Source organism: Ursus americanus, chromosome 5 (assembly GCF_024610735.1).
Source record: "Ursus americanus isolate L20-20 chromosome 5, mUrsAme1.1.p, whole genome shotgun sequence".
Taxonomy (NCBI): Eukaryota; Metazoa; Chordata; class Mammalia; order Carnivora; family Ursidae; genus Ursus; species Ursus americanus.
In genome coordinates this window covers 87,964,192-87,980,687 of record NC_142131.1, presented here as the reverse complement: position 1 = coordinate 87,980,687, position 16,496 = coordinate 87,964,192, and the positions used below count along the sequence as shown (strand labels likewise).

General features: G+C 62.7%; 1 protein-coding gene across 1 annotated transcript in view; it reads left to right on the top strand.

Annotated features, from left to right (window-relative positions):
• Positions 1-2,130: 2,130 nt before the first annotated feature.
• WNT3A (Wnt family member 3A) overlaps positions 2,131-16,496 on the top strand; it is a 40,932-nt gene continuing 26,566 nt past the window's right edge. Inside the window, exon 1 of the mRNA XM_045805165.2 lies at positions 2,131-2,256. Coding sequence (XP_045661121.1) covers positions 2,186-2,256 — 71 coding nt within the window. The 5' untranslated portion in view covers positions 2,131-2,185. The remainder of the gene's footprint in view (positions 2,257-16,496) is intronic.

Sequence of the window (16,496 nt, the reverse complement as noted above, 5' to 3'; positions counted from 1 at the left end):
GCAGGGGCAGAGGGAGCCCACAGGGGCCTGGCAGGTGGGGAGAATGTGCCCACCGGCTCCGTTCTGCATAGAGCCCGCCCCCGCTGGGTAGTTAACCCCTTTGTGTGCACAGAGCCAGCAGCCTCTGGGGGCTCCCCATAAAGGCTCTAATCCCCTGGCCCCACAGCTGGGGAGGTGGGGGTGGGAGCCTGCTGCCTCAGCTCGGCCCCCACCCCACTCACACAGCCCAGGTCCTCCGGTAATGCGATAATTGGGTGGGATTTTCGCTGAGAGAGAGGGGAAGTCCAGAGGAGAGTGAGCCAGCTCCCCTCCCGCCCACCCCACTTCATTCCAGAATCTTCCCTCCTTCCCACTGCAGGTGGGGGGCTTGTGGTGACTGGGGGAGGGGAGCAGGTAGAGGGTCTGGGCATGCATAGACTTAACTGGATCCCAAAGGCGGTGTGGAGGAAAGTTTCCTTGAAAGAGAAGGGTTCTTGCTCCATATCTGGGAAGAGACTCCTGAAGGGTCACCCAGGTGACCCACCACCCCTGGGGCTGGCTCCCTTCGCAGATGCAGAAACCACAGTGGGTGGGGACAGCATGCCATGGGTGTGGCCTGCCTCTGGTTCTCAGCACCAAACCTGGAGGCTCGCATAGACACCCCTGCCCAGAGAAGGGGCCATATGCCTACCCCATGGCCTCTCCATGGAGCCCCCACATTGCAGACGAGGTGGTGATGCATGGCTTTAGGGGACTCATGTGGGGAGCAAGTGGTCCACAAGAAAGGAGACATCATAGAAGAGCCCAGAGTTGGGATTTGTAGCTGCTGTTCTGCTCCCCTCAACTCCAAAGCAGTGACATGAATTCCTGCTGTGTTTACCACACAGCACCATTGAGACTGGTCTCCCACCGCATGCAAGACACAGACCCTCTCACCTGTTATCATGTGCCCAGAGGAAGCTGGGGAGAGTTCAGGATTTGGTCTTCCGTTCCCTAGTAAAACTCCCCTGGTGTCCCTCTCACCTACCCCAGAAGGTGCAAGGAGGGCTTCCTGGTGGACTGCCTGGTGGGTACTGGCTAGCTACTCCTTGAGACTTCGAATAAGTCACCTTCCCTCTCTGGTCTGCCCTTCCCCCATCAACTAAACCATAAGGCTTACCTAAGTTGTCAGAAATCCCTTCTGGCTGAAGAGACTAGCAGCGGTGGGCAGACCCCAAGGTTGGAGGTCCCAGAGGGAGGGATGCAGGGCTGCACTGCCCTGGCTGGGAAGTTTCAGGGACTGAGCGTCCTCTTTCCTGGTGGGGTGTGGGGGAGAAAGTGGAGGCGTCAACACCTGCGCTCCAGACAGCCCGTGTCCCAATCCTGACCTTCAGGTAAGGAGCTGCAGCCTGGCCGCCCACCCAGCCACTGTCCCCAGGGCAGGCCGCCTTCACCACCGCCGCTCTCCGCAGCGGAGCCGCGCAGGCAGCTCCGTTCCCAGCGGATCAGCTAGGAGCGGCTCCGGGGACTGGCCTCGGACGAACGGACGCCCCCGGCAAGAAGGTGGAAGAAGAGGACAGCAGTCCTGCCACTATGAGAGCAAGAGACCGAGCGCACGACGAGCAGCAGCAGGAGCGAGAGCCGGACACTGCGTCCCACTGCGAGCGCAGGGCGCGCGGGGTTGCAGACCACCGCGCGGCCCAAGAGTTCCGAGCAGGCGCGGTCCTGGAACTCGGAGGGGGCGCCTGCAGACCACGCTGTCCCGAGTCCCCGCAGGCCGCCCGACCAGCGGCCCATCTGGCACAGCGCGGCCCTTGGAGCTGGCGCATCCCCGCGCACCCCGCGCACCCCGCAGCCACGGGAGGGGCCAGCGCCGCCGCCGCCGCCGCCGCCGCCGCCAGAGCTCCAGGGCCCCGCCCGCCCCCTGCCCGCCCCCTGCCCGCCCCGCCCCGGCCCTGGCCCCGGCCCCGGCGGGCGCCCCCCGCGGCGCTGCCCCGCCCCCGCCGTCCCGCGCCGCCCCGGGCCCCGGCCCGCCGCCCGGCCGCCGGCCCACCTGGCGCAGCGCCGCCCTCGGAGCCCGCGCACCGGCGCACACCCGCGCACCCCGGGCACCTCGCGGCCGCAGGAGGGCCCAGCGCCGCCGCCCGCCAGCTCCCAGGGCCCGGCCCGCCCCGGCGCCCGTGCTCTCGGGGCGGACTCCCGGCCCTCCGCGCTCTCCCGCCCGGCGATGGCCCTGCTCGGATACTTCTTATTCCTCTACGGCCTGAAGCAGGCGCTGGGCAGCTACCCGATCTGGTGGTGAGTCTTCCTCGCGTTCGCCTTGGTCTTGCTCCGAGCGGCCCCGAGCCGCCGTCCCCTCGGGCAGGGCCCCGCGGTGGCCCGGAGCCCTCTCCCCGCCGCTCCGGCTCCGCGGGCGCGGGCGGGTTGTTTTCCTTGGCGGCCACTTTCGACCTGTTCGGGCCGGGGCTGGGACGCGGCTCTCGGGGCTTCCGGGGACATTGGTGTCCCCGGCCTAGAGGGGCCCCCGGCGTCGGAAGGGGCGCAGAGGCTGGGGAGAGGCGGGAACACGGTTCGCACAGATGGCACCGACAGCCAGGCAGCCTGCAGCCAAAGGAAGCCTGGAGAGCGAGCGAGGGCAGCGCGGGGGAGAGGGAGACGTTCCTTAAGGACCGTGTCTTACACACACGCACACCTTAAAACAAAGTCGATGAGACAAGACCGAACAGCTTGGGGCAGGGCAGTTACATAAAGACAGCGGTTCGCGCCGGGAGTCCCTGCCGCCTCTCGGGCTGACTCCGTGTGTGTGGAGACGGGTGTCCGGAGGGCCCTCCTCGTCAGCCCCCGTCTGGATCGGGAGGGAAAGGGGGCTGCCTTGGAAGAGCGAGAAGGCATCCAGTTTGAAGGCTCTTGAGTGAGGCCCCACGTTTGAGAAGGCGGGGGTGGGGGCTGCATCCTGTGCCCAGGGGAGACACATTTCAGTGAAACCCTCGGAAATCTGACGATGGGAATGCAGATAAACCAAAAGAAGGGTCCCGAGGGTCCGCTGCACATATATGGGGGGACTGGGGGAAGGGGGGTCAGGGTTGCCCTCCCTCGGGGTATCTAATTTGGCAGAGCCCCCATTGACAAAGGTCACCCAACTCGGGGGCGGGGGAAGGGGGGAAGGAGGTGTGCTGGGTTGCGCTCTGAGAAGCCCAAGATCTGACCAACATAGTTCGGGGGGTGCGGCCAGAAGATCCGGAGTTGGAGAGAAGACTCCCCACACACATGCTTGCGGGCGAACGCGCGCGCGCGTGCACACACACACACACACACACACACACACACACACACACAGGAACCTCCTCCGACGGCTTGCCTGGAATTATAATAATTACGCCGAGGGGAAGGGGGGGAACCGAGCGAGCCGAAGTACATCTAATCCGATAATAATTTTTCTCTTCGAGATGGCTCAGGAGCAGGGGCGCCCGGGTGGGGACGCGCGTCCAGGCGCAGCCAGGCGGGGCGGGGCGGGAGGGGAGGCCCGGGTGGGTCTAAAGATCTGGGAGAGGCGCTTGGCCGCACTTCGCGGACCCCGGCGGCCCGCACCAGCGTGCGCCGCACCTGCAGCGCCCTGTCGGCTTGGAGCGTGGGCTGGGGCGGCAGTGTCTGCCGCCGTGGGGACACTGACGCCCGCCCCGCCACCCGTGGGGAGCCGGGGGGGGGCACGTCCGACAGAGCCCCGCGGCCGCCCGCTCCCGCGCAGACTTCTAATTAGAACCCGCCGCCGCCGCGCTCCTGGGCGCAGGAGGAAGCGCCCTTCGCCCCCGCGGTGCTCCCAAAAGGAAGGGCCCTGCCACCAGCCTTCTGCTACCCCACACCTTGGGATCTGTGTCCTGTTGGCCCTGAGGCTCCCTCGCCTTGACCTCCCCCCTCACCACACACACACAGGTATGCCCCCCCTTTGCACCTGGGCCGCATGTGTTCCGTCTGAATGGACCCGCACATGCTCTGACGCAACCCTGCATTTTCCAGGTCCGTGGGGAGGGGCCCTTCCGCTCAGCAATCCACCCAAGCAAGAGTCTAGAGCAGCTCTTTAGCCCCAGAGAGAAGGGGTGCCATGGAACCCCCAGTCAGTGATTCTGTTTCCTGAGGAGAAGTGTCTCTGGCAGAACAACCTTAGGGCTCTCTGGGGACGGCGGGTTTGCCCTCCTGTGTGCCCGCAGACCCGCTGCACAGGGAAAGGAGCCATATCCCCATGGTGCACACAGGCAGAGTAGAGAGGAGGGCTCACAGAGAAAGACTCCGGGTTTCATGGCTGGGGAAAGCCTTTCCACCTTCACGCCCTACCTGGAGGAGCTTCCCACTGGTGGCTCCTCCTTTCCCTGCCCTCCCTACCCCCAGTGGGGCTGAGGGACCCTCTCTTTATAACTTCTCACCTTCACGCCCAGCCTCCCTAATTGGTTGTTCTGTTTCATCCTCCCTCCCCCAGATGAAGTTGCTGCCCCCCCTTCTCCCCACACCTTGCATATAAAAGTGAAAGTAACGGGGGCTTTCTCACCTGCAGGAAGGACGGAAAGATGAGGAAACAGCCCAAATCGGGAGTAATTAGGCTTTTGAAGTTGGTGTGGCTCCCGGTGGGAGGGTGGAGGGAGAGGAGGAGCTGGTGCTGCTGGCAGCAGCCCGGCGGGAATTCCAAGGGCCACCCGCTCCCCCGTGCCTGCGGAAACGTCCCCGGGGTGCCAGGGCAGGTCTCAGCCTAGCCTCAGAGAGGCACACACACACAGTCCCAAGACCCAAATGTTGAGAGTGTTCCTTGTGGGCTCCTCCTGTGGCGGACAGGACAACGGGGTCCCCAAGAAGGGACCGGAGAGGCTAAAGATATGTGTGCTGCAGGTCCCTCCCCTGTCCACTGGGAATTCAAGGATGCAGGAGGGCCCCTGTGAACACAGAATGGCAGCAGGGTCAAGGGGACACACCGAACACTGGAAACAGAACCCAGTAGGCTCCAGCGTTCCGTGGCACACTCTGGGCCCCCTCCTCCTGTGTCTGAGTCTGGGCTGAGGGCATCTGGTAACCCCCTGGGCCTTGCCTGGGCCTTGCAGGCCAGCCTGGCTTCAGTCCTACTCCCCCAGCAGGAGGCCAGGCCCCGCGCTCCCCCCACCAGGCTGCTCGGCTCCATTCCCGCCTTTTCCCGCCTGTTCTGGCCAGCCTGCCCCCTGCCATCCACCCCACACCCTCACTGTGCTGGAGTTACAGCCCCAGTGGCCGGCAGCTGCCTGGCCCCTCACCAGTGGCAGCCGGACCCCAGGGTCCCCAGCACAGAGGCTGTGCTCTGGCACAGTCGTTACCTGGGCTGGCCCACAACATACCCCTGTGAGGCCACCCCTAGGTCAGATCCACAGTCTGGGCTGTGCTCCCAGTGCAGTGCTCCCCAGCCACCACCCTGCACGAAATATTGCTGGCAACAGACTCCCAACTAAGAGCCAGTGTCTGGCCCCTAGGCCCTGCTTGCCCCCAAGAAGGCCAGCTCATCCCCAAGTGCCCCCACCTTCCAGAGCCTCCTCTCTGCGTGGCCCTACCCCATGCCACCCCTCCAGCCCCCACATGGGTCCCCTCCATGTGCCCACTGTTTGTGGGGTGCAGGCGCACCTTGACTTCAGAGGGGGTGGCCAGCCAGGAGCATTCTGGGGCGGTTCCCTTGTGGCCCCAGCCCCAAGGGGGCAAGGAGGAGGGGAGAGCTGCTGGGGTGAGGGGTTACCTGTGTCAGGTGACTCTGACCTGAGAGCTGAGCTTCTCAGAGAGCAGGGCCCACGCACAGGACTTCCCTCCTGAGCTGTCTGCACCCCTGCACCCCTCCCCAGGGCGGCCCTGCCCCTCACTGCTCTAATCTCTCTGCTCCCTCTGCCTGCCTGTCTGTGTCTGCCTCTGTCTGTCTCTCTGTTCCTCGGTCTCTCCATTCCTCTGTGTCTCTCTGTCTCTCTCTGCAGCCTGGAGGCTGGTGAGAACAGTTAGCTAGGCCATAAGACCAAAGGATTCCGGACAGTAGGTGGACCCCTCTAATCTCGGGGTACTAGGATCAGCATCCCCCCACAGAGCCACCAATGACCACCCTTGTATCAAGGACATGGTCAGAAACCTGTTTTACAGAACCACCAGGCAGGCACCCTTCATGTCCGTCCCTGCAGAGCACAACGCACGTGCCTCCCGCCTCCAACTCCCCCTGACCTGGCTGCCCACACACTCAAGACTGTCTCCCAGGCCTGGGTATCCCTGCATCTCAGTGGGCTCGCTCTTTTGTAAGATGATTTTCTGCTGCATTTGCATAAACCTGCTAGAACCCTTTGTGGCGGGGGTGGAGGGGGAGGACAGGGCGAGTAACACAATCAGGGAGGAAATGGTCTTCGTTAGCCAAGAGCTGTAAAGCCACACTTGCCATGAAGTGTCCTGCATGCAGATCTCCAGCCTGCAGGGTGGGAGGGGCCCTGCCATCCTCCCAGCACAGGAATGCAGGGCCTGGAGACCCCACTGTCGATGAAAGTACCCATCACAGTGGAAGTGGTCCCCAGGCCAGAGCCACCCTGGGACAGTTGTCCATGAAGAAATGGGAACAGAAGCTGAAGACGGGATGCTTGGGGATGACATGGTAGTATGTACATTTTTCATGCAACATCTTTACGTACTTTGTAGTAATGGATTGGAAATTTAAAAACCCCAAAACCCAAGTTGTTAGGTCAAAAAGCACCTTCACATCAGCCAGCAAGCCTGAGTGGGGTCTCTCCCCCGTGGACCACCATCCCTCCACGCACGGCCACCCGGCCCTGGCCCCATGGAGAGTTTGCATCTGCCCCTTCTAAGCCTAGCTGAAGGATCGAGAAGCCTCAGGAGGGGTGGCTGCCTGAGGATGACAGGCATGCCTGTACGGTGCCAAGAGGTGGTGAGCTGCCCGTCATGCGGGGAGGGAGCAGAGGCCCAAGAAGGCACGGCCTGCAGAGGCCCAGTGCCCTGACCCTACCTTTGCAGAGCCAGCAGGAGGGCGATGCCTGAATCCCCAGCCGTGAAATCCCACCAGGGTTTGGTCCTTCCCCTTCTCTACCCTTCAGCTCTGCAACTGCTCAGCAAGACCCTGTCGACCCAGCGAATGAATGAATGATCGAACGAATGATGGAGTCTCTCCTATGAAACACAGAAAGCTATCGAGTGGGCTCTGCCTGGGTCGGGAGGACACAGCTGAGCGTCCCCGCACCCCCTGGCTGAGTTCCCAGCTCTGGGGCCAGGTCCCCATGACACACTGGGCAGCGCTGCCTCAGTCTCCCTCCCGGCCTCCCCAGGTGACACCCTGGAGGTGTCTCGTGCTTCGGTGCTTCCACATTCCTTCCCCGACAAAACGTGCCGCTGCCGCCCAGGGAAGCGGGCAAATGCATGGCCGCGGGCACGGGAGCCTCTGCCCGCCTGCCAGGACTTGCTCAAAGTATGTGTCAGTAATCCCGGCTCAGCCGGCGGGGCAGCGGGGGTGCTGGGGGGGCTGCAGGCAGGGAGAGGTGGCCCGACATGACCAGGGTCCTGCAGCCCCTCAACCATGCGCCCTCCCAGTGCCCCGAGTGCACCAGCTCCCGGGAGGGATCTTCCAGGCAGCAGGGGGCAGGAGCGTGGAGACCCCGGGCCCTCTCAGTGGACCCCACTGCATGGAGGGTGGAGAGAGAAAGCAGCCCCGGGGGGACCCAGCAGGTCAGCACCCTTGGTGGAGCCCTCGGCCCCATGTGGCTCCCAGATAGCCAGCTCCATCCAGAGAGGACAGAGCCCGCCCATCTTGCTAGGCAGCCCTCAGCCCCCAGGGCCACTGACCAGCCCCACACTCAGGGCTCTGGTCTGGGGACAGGAATCCGTGTCTCCATGAGACCTCATACATTGTCTCCACGGGGCAGACTGATGGGACCATCCCAGGCCCCCCAGGGTGAACGTGGGCCCCGACCTCCCTGCTCCCCTGGGCCCTGCGTGGACCTCTATGCCTGCTCTGTGTCCTCAAAGGACAAGATGGGGTCTTGCCCTGTGGGAGCGGCACCTCATGGCCTAGAAGTGAAATGACACGCAGAAAGAGGTGGCAAGCTTCTGAGGCCTAGAGAAGGTGGCTAGCAGGGCTGGGGGCACAGAGCCTTTCCTGGAGAAGTGGCCCCAGAGGACACCAAGGTGCAGATGGCCCCGCCAGCCACGGCTCAGCTCCACTTAGGGAGCCTCGGGTAGAATGTGGTCCCCCCACCTCCCTGGAGAGCTGGGGAGACTGAAGCCAGGAGGGGAAGCAAATGAACCACGGAGCTGGGGCCTGTGTCCTACCCCTGCCCGCCAAGGCCCCGCCCACAGAGCCCCTCTCTCTGTGAGAACTGCCTGAAGTCGCCACTTGTCCGGGGGACATACACGGCCTCAGGCGAGGGCAGAGCGATGCTGAGAGTTGCTGCCGAAGGAAACAGAACCAGGTCCAAAGACACCTAGGAGCCGGCCACCCCATTGAGACTGCAGGGAACAGTACACAGGTGTCTCCTCTGTCTGCGGACCTGTGCCCAGAGGAGCCAAGGGAGATGGGTGACACCCCCCCCCCCGCCACACAACCACAGCGAAACCCCGGCGGGGGACGGCCACCAGCCCAGACTGGGTCCTGGGCACCTCCTTCTCCTGCGTGTTCCAGCCAGCGCCTCTGCTCCACCCTGAGCAAGATGGCCTGGCAAGGTGCCCAGCTGTCCGACAGCACTGCCCTCCACGGGAGGGAGAAAACCATTACCACCGGTGGGCGGCGGGTGTGGCTCACGTGGCCCCAGTCACAGGCTGGGACTGGAGTCGAGGGGTCACTCTCCAGACTGCATGCGCGTGCTCCAGGTGGAAGGTGATGCCCCCCACTTCCCGAGAAACAGTAGTGTTCGCGGGAACCTGGAAGATGGGCCAAGCCCGCCGTCTTCTCACGACTCGCGTCACCCACACATTCACCCACAGAGGTGCTGTGTCCTGCTTGCACTTTGCCTCTCCGCCACATGTGGTCTGCGTGTCGGGAGGCCCGGGGAGGCCACCACCTGATCCTGGACGTCGGCCCTTCTGCTGTGTGGACGGCCCTGCAGAGGGAGAGCCCTTCCAGGGCTCAGGCTCAGAGGGAGAAAGGGTGCCATGTCTGGGGGGTGGGTGCATTCAGTGTGGGACGCTCTGGTTTTGAGGGGCCTTCGGGTATCGGGCGAGAAGTCCAGCCGGGCAGCCAGGTGCTGGCGGACAGTGCGGGTGTGGGCGCCTTCTGGGACGGCACCCTGCTCTACGGGGAAGTGCAGTGAATTCCTCATGGGCTGAATCACAGCGCCAGGTGCAGGGTAAAGGAAGTGGGTGCAGCAAGGGTGGGGCAACCTCTGCTCCCCTAGATCCGCAGGACCACCGCGCTAGGGGACTACGGCACCCCCCTACTGCCCAGCTTTCCCTGGAGCCATCACGAAGGGTTGGGACCTCACCGTGACCCAGACAGCGGGACAACGGACTACAAGCTCCAGTCCCACATCCCCTGGACACCACCACCCCCAAAGGGAGCGCCCTAAGTCAGGCGCCGCCCGTCCCTGTCTGGAGCATTGCACACCTGCAGAGCCTGTGAGGCTGAGGGGGCGAGTGGGGGATTAACCCGAAGCTCAGTGTAGGCTCCTGAGGGTTTGTGAGGCCTGGTCCATGCTGGGAACCCTCCCGTGGCCCCCCTCACGGTACAGGGCAGGACCCCGAGGTCACCTCCGTGGGGCCTGGGAGCGGGCAGCCCCGTGCAGCATCACCCTTCTGGCCACCTCCAGAGAGATACCTGGGGTGTGAGCGAGGGAAACTGGGGCACAGAGGGCCCTGACGCAGCCAGCCAGGGGTACGCACAGGCGCCACTCACGTTGACCCTCGATGACTGGTCAGCAACGTACATGGAACTACACAGGGCCCAGGAGACTCGTGGTGCTGGCCACGTGAGTTCTGTCTGTAGATGTGACACATTGCACACTCATCGCAGACTGACGCTCACTCCCCTCACTCGTGTGTGGGAGACCCCCCCCACGGTGACTGTGTTGGGAGGGGCCCCCACAACGGGAGCGGTGTCCCCATAAGAAGCACAAGAGACCAGGGCTCTCTCTGACACTGATGTGTGAGCCAGCAAGGGGGTCCTCACTGGACCCCAGATCTGCCACACCTTGGTCCTGGACGTCGAGCCTCCAGATCAGGGAGAAGTAAGTGCCCCCGGTCTGTGGAGACTCTTGTCCCTAGACGCTATTTGTCTGCATGATACTGAATACATCTCAAGGGCATCCGAGTGTATGGAGAAGGGGGCAATTGGGAGGCCGTCCTGCTGTATGAACACGGGGCCAGGTGTCTTCACCTGAGCCAAGATTCCTGGTCCAGGAGGTGTCAGGGCACCATCCACAAGGTCGTGTGGGTCAGAGGGACTCAGGTAACTGCTCAGCTGAGCCCACGGCCACCCAGGTGACGTGACAAGACAGGTGGGGCCGGTGGGAGGCTGGCAGTGGCTAATGGTAGGCAGAGGCAGGAGGGACGGCAGGAGCCTGGAAGGGAGAAGTAACCAGCCTGCACAAGGGACAGGCAGCAGACAGGGGAGGGGTGGTACAGGGGCAGGGGAGGGGTGGCATGGGGGCACAAGAGGAGGGGTGGCTTGGGAGCAAGGAGGAGGACAGGAGGGAAGCACAAAGGCCAAGGTGGCCAGGCCATGAGGGTGCTGTGGCTTGACCGTGGAACTACACAGGGAGGTGCTGTCCCCTGGGTCTAAGCAGGCTGGAGGGCAAGGAGCACACGGTATGCCCGTCTCTGCTCCTTAACAAGGGGCCAGACTTGAAGGCTTCCAAGGGCTCACACTCACACCTGTTAGCTCACGCCCAACAGGTGCCAAGTCTGGCTGGCTCATGTGGGGCCCCCACTTGGGTCTCAAGAGGCCGGCTCCAGGTGTTAGCCAGTTTGGGGTAACAGTGTCCTCCAACCTCTCCCACTCTCAGACTTGGTTGTTGCACTGGGGGGGACCTGGTCCCCACGAGCTTGAGGCTGCCACGGGGTGGTTCTCAGCTCCTTGGGGAGCTCTGTGGTCCAGGGATGCAGCCCCCCCATCACAGGGCCAGCAGCTGCTCTGGACGCCCATGTCTCTGACTCTGCTCCCAGCCAGAGGCTGTGCTTGAAAAGCCCGTGGTGAGAGGGCGATAGGCGTTGGCAACCTGACTGACATCTGCAACACTGTAAGCAAGCATGGCCTGTCATCCCGACATGGTCCCGGCAGTGGGGCCAGAGTCTGGGCCTGGCGGGGCTGCCGCCTTCCCAGGGTTCAGAGCCGTGTGTCCCCTCCTGCAAGCCCCTGAGCATCCTCGGCGCTGCGGGGTGGCCCCCCAGCACGGGGAGACGCCCTCGTTGTTTGCACCCACCGTGCACAGCAGCCAAGCACAGGCCACATAGGGCGGCAGCCGCGTTCTGGTCTGTGAGCTGGTGTCACCGGCAGGAAGCTGATGACGCTCATCTCAGGTGGCAGGTGGGACGTGGATTAGCCCCAGTGTGGGCTCACCAGTATGTGCTTCACTGCAGCTCTGCGTCAGTCCTGTTGCCGTACCTGTTTCTTCCTCTCTGCTGGGTTGGCAGGAGCTCAGAGAGCTGCATGCCCCTGTCCCACCTGCATCCCCAGCACACACACATCTTAGGGTGGAGAGACCACCCTGGTGCCTTGCTATAGGCTGTGGACTGTCTCTCCGGGGATGTTCTTCCTTCCCGGACATGACCCAGGAGCCCAGCGAGCCCCCGGTGCTGTTGACTTTACGAGCTCGGAGAACCTGGGGAGACCTAGGGCACAGGGATCATGGTGCGCCTCTCCTATGCAGTGCCTCCAGTCCCTGGGAGACCCTTGGACAGGCCAGTGCATCACCATTCCCCAGAGGTGGCCACGGGCCCCTTGCAGCCCCTGTTCCGCTTGGAGCTTCTCCCCACCCTCCTGTCCTGCCCCTGGCCTCACCCCGAGCGCCCCACTTCCTCCCAGAAGGGTGTGGGAGGTGGGAGTTACAGACTGTGGTTTTCCCAGTGCTGACGGATCGGGATATCTACCTTCTCTTTAAGAATTTGGGTCCTGGGGGTGTGGGGGAATGGTGCACGTCCCCCTTGGATTTTTCCCCAGCTTGACTGAGATATAGCAGACACCTAACATTGGAGAGGTTAAGGTGTACGTCGTGATGATTTGGTATGTGTGTATATTACGAAATGATACCACGTAAGGTTACTGAGCATCACCTGAACTTCTAATGTTATTTTTTTTTAATGGCTCCATTTTGCCTTCGAGGCCAAGCCAAATCCGGTGTCCCAAAGAGCCCCTTTGACCCTCTGCTGGCCCTCTCCCCTGCGGGACCGGAAGCGTCCAGCTCTCCACCCCCTCAGGCAGGGTTGGCAGCACCCAGGCCCCCTTGGCCACCTGGTTCTGGACACAGGAACCTCTGCGGAACCAATTCAAGGGGGACCGGGCGTCAGGTCCAGAGTGGGTGTGAGAAGAACCCAGCCCGGGCTGGTGAAGGCTAGGACAGTGGGAGCAGCATCAGGGCTGGCACCCTGGCCTCACTCCCTGGCTCTGGGAGGTGGCGAGCCGGGGCCTGCCCAGGAGGAGGGCTGGCCAGGTGGAGGTGCTGGGGGTGGGGCGGGCAGGAGCTGACTCAGCACCCCGGAGCCAGGCCACTGCCAGAAGCGGGAGCTTGGAAGTCCCCGCTCTGCTTTCCCTGGAGGATGGCCTGGGAGGCGGGAAGGAGGCCTGACGGCAGGGAGCAGGACAGGGCTGCTCTTCCTGCTCTGACCTGGGAGGTGAGGGGCCTCAGGAGGCAGGCTCTGTGCTCTCTGCTGCAGGTGCGGGGCTCTGGGGTGCACCTTGCCCCCCTCCCAGCCCCCATCCAGAATGAGTCCTGGCTCTGGCATTTGGCCAAGGAGCCAGCACCTCAGGCCTGACGAAGTTTGTCTAAACTAAGTGGTGCCTTTCTTTTCCACTCCTTCTGAGTCTCCAGTAAACAAGCACATTCAACCAAGAGAGAAATAACCGAGTGCGTGGATTTCCTTCTGGGTGGACTGTCTGCCCCTCCTGGACTGGAGCGAGGCTGAGACAACAGAAGAGATGCTGGAGGGAGCCCCCCAGGAGCCAGACCCCCTGGGAAGCATTCTGCCACCAGAGCCATGACGGGAAACGATCCCCCCCCCACCTCCCAAACGCTCCATCCCGAGCACGTCCTGCAGTCAGACCAGATGCAGGGTCTGGACAGGAACATCTGTGTGCCCACGACTCCTCTGCCTGGTTACCCCACAGCAGAGCACCCCCTCCAGCCACCCATCTGTTCATCTCCCAGGTTTATGCCTCTGAGCACTCGGCCAGCTCATCAGTAAAGAGAGCTCCACACTTGTTTGAAATCACATCCCGTGTGATCCAAGTAACAGTGAGGCATCCTGGCTCTCAGAGTGGAGGAGCTGCCAGGGAAGCCCCACCTGCAGTGACCAGCTCGTCCAGCTCAGAGTCCTGCACAAACTGGGACAGCTGGTCCCCAGCCTCGCCCCACCAGCTGGCCTCCAAAGCACCTCTCCTGGGGCTCCTGGATGCTTGGAGGTGCATAGATTGAGAACCATAGGCCTGGGCCCCATGGTCACCTCCCGGGCCTGGTGTGGCCTCCAGGACTGCCCATAGCAGCCCTATCTCGGTCGGAGGCAGAAAGGAGCCTGGCAAGTGACCGGCCAGGCCACCCAGAGGGAGGCAGGGCTGGACTCCTGTATGGGAAGGCCGTAGAAGCTGCAGAAGCATCCTGAACCAGAGTCCACCCACCCCGCCCCAGCACCTGCCCTGTGTCCTTCCCAGCTGCGTCCTCACAAAGCCGCCTGGCTACTTGGTCCTCAGGGACCGTCTCCCTGGGTCCCTCCACTCATTAGAGGGGGTGTCATCCCAACCCCTCCTGCTGCCAGTTCCAGGTCACAGCTGGTCATGCAGAGTGGGGTGGGGGCACGCGGCCTGGGATAGTGTGTGTTCCCAGAGCACTTGGTGAGGAGCCCTCAGCATTGCTTCCTGCTGGGCGGATGTCAGAGGTGGGGATACCAGGGTTCACTTCCAGAGTTACCTCACGGTGGAGGCAGACACCTGACATTAGCCTGGTGCGGGCAGAGCCATCCACACACGGCCTGTGCATTGACTCAGGCTGTGGTCCCTGGGGCGGTGACGGGGCAGCTTGCTGGGTGGGTGGGTTGGACTTGGCAGGTGCGTGCTGGACAGGCAGCACAGGTGAGGATGTTCTGAAGGAGAATGGGGCTGGGGGCGTTTGCCCTGTGTGTACAGGTTCTCTGTGGGAGCTCCAGCCGGGGTCACAGTGGGTCACACAGAGTAGATGCAGCCTGTCTCTCCCCACATCACTCCGCTGCCTCCCCCATCCTCTCTGTCCCCTCCCTGTGCTCTAGCCCAGCCAGGCCCATCTTCTCAGCCTGGATGCCTCACTTCCACCCACTGGCCCCCGAGGTCAGAGAACCCTGATGTTGGCCTGCACACCACCTTTCAGCCCACGTGTAGCCCACATGCCCAGCTTCCCTCCCATCCCGCCACCCACCTGCTCAGCTGGTCCACTGGGAAGCGCGGGGGTCCCCGTGGGGGCAGCTCCTGTGGTCTCCACTCAGAGCGTCCCTGTAGGCCAGGGCAGGAGAGCAAGGCCCAGACCACAGAACACTTTCTAGGTAGGTGAGGCAGAGGGCTGGAAACCGCAGGCTCACGGGACTGTGGGGGCAGGTGTGGAGGAAATGTGGGGAAAGTCAGGTCTAACCCAGCACCTGGCACTCAGCAGGGTCTGCAAGTAGAGAAGGAACCAGCGAGGGAACAACCCCATCAGAGATGAGCCAGCCCCACCATCACAGGCCATCCTGGGGACACACACTTACTTGGGAGTGGGAAGGCCTGCGGTATCTGACACAAGGTCCTGTCTGGTTTGTGCAGCTTGTCAAGGCACTGGGGTAAGGACAGACGGGACCCCTGTGGACTGAGCCGAGGAAGGGGGGTCAGATATTGGGGCGTGAACGTGGGAGAGACGCAGGATGCCAGGAGCGTGGTCTAAAAGTGTGGGCTATCAGGAATGCGGGCCCACAGCCCACGGACGGAGGCTTGACTCGGGCGCCTGGCTGCAAGGTGCTGTGCTCCTGGGGAGAGAGAGGCTTTAATTCTTAAGAAGTTCTTGAGCAGGGGGAGAGGAAGGCGAGGAGACGGTGGACGTGGTGGCATGCCCAGGAATGTGGGGAAACACACGCTGTTGGGGGGTTTGGCCAGGGGAGCATGGGCGGAGGTGGGAAAACTGCCCACTTCCCAGCTGGCTTCCTAAGTAAGGCAGAGCTGCTGCAGAGGGAAGGCCAGGAGGGGGACCCACACAGGGGCAGGGGGCTGCACGGGAACCGGGGGGACAAAGCCTGTGTCGGTGGAGAGACCGCTGGAGGAGGAGGAAGGTGTAGTGAGGCTGGGCGGTGGTGCAGGGCCTGCAGTGTGTGCGGGGAGAGCAGACTGAGCCAGATTTTAGCAGGACAGGCTTGAGGAAGCTCCAGGTGCTGGAGGGTGTGGGCTTTGTGCCTCAAGGCAAGGCAGCCTTGAAGATGTTAGAGAAGGAGGAGGGAAGCAGGTTAGCATCTCCTGTGTATTTCCGGAGGGTAGGTTTGTTTCTCTGACAGACAGTGATTCCCCACTTTCCCCAGCTCTTACCACAGCTGGATGGAACTGGGTTAGACTCAAGGTAGGACTTACCTAAGGTCACTGTCATAACGCAGGTGTGTGGGCTGCTAAGGGACACAGAAGCCTTTGTCTCTCCTTCTCTCCCGGTGCTCAACCTCCCAGGGCAACAAGAAGAGACTGGGAGGGGGGCGCTTCGGCTGAGGCTAATAAAGCTGTCATTGACTCAGTTTCTCCCTCCAGACAAAGGAGACACAGGCCCTCCTGCCTGGAGGCCACCAGACCAAGCTACCAAATAAATAAGCAGGGACCTTCCTGCCAGGCTGATGGGCAGCTGTGCATCTCGGCTCTGGCCTGGGATGCAGCATGCCCAGCAGCCCAGAGGAAGGGCACAGATGGGCTCTCCAAGCTGGAAGAGGAGAGCGCTGCAAGACCGACCACGGGCAGCACTGGGCGGGGTCGTTCATGGGCGGCAGGATCCACCGTCACCCGGGGAACAGGAGGGAGTGACCACGTACGGCGGAATAGGGGTCACCAGGGGCCCCGGCAGGTGTTACAACTTGTCACCCATCTGATCGTAGAAGCTCTTTACTATATGTCCACAAAAGGACCTGGCACCTTTTCTTTGAAATCAAGGTGTAATTACCTACAGTAAAATGGACACGGTTTGGTCTGTCTTGACACGTGAACACGTGTGTAACCAACACCCCCTTCCATCACAGAGCGCTCCCATCACCCCGGACAGGTACGGTCCAGTAGGACTTTCCGCAGGGACGGAAAGGTAGCATTTCTAACCAACCGCCTCGGTAGCCATGGCCATGTTGGCTGGTGGGACTGAAAAACCAAATTTCTCTCTCTTCGTTTGTTGTTT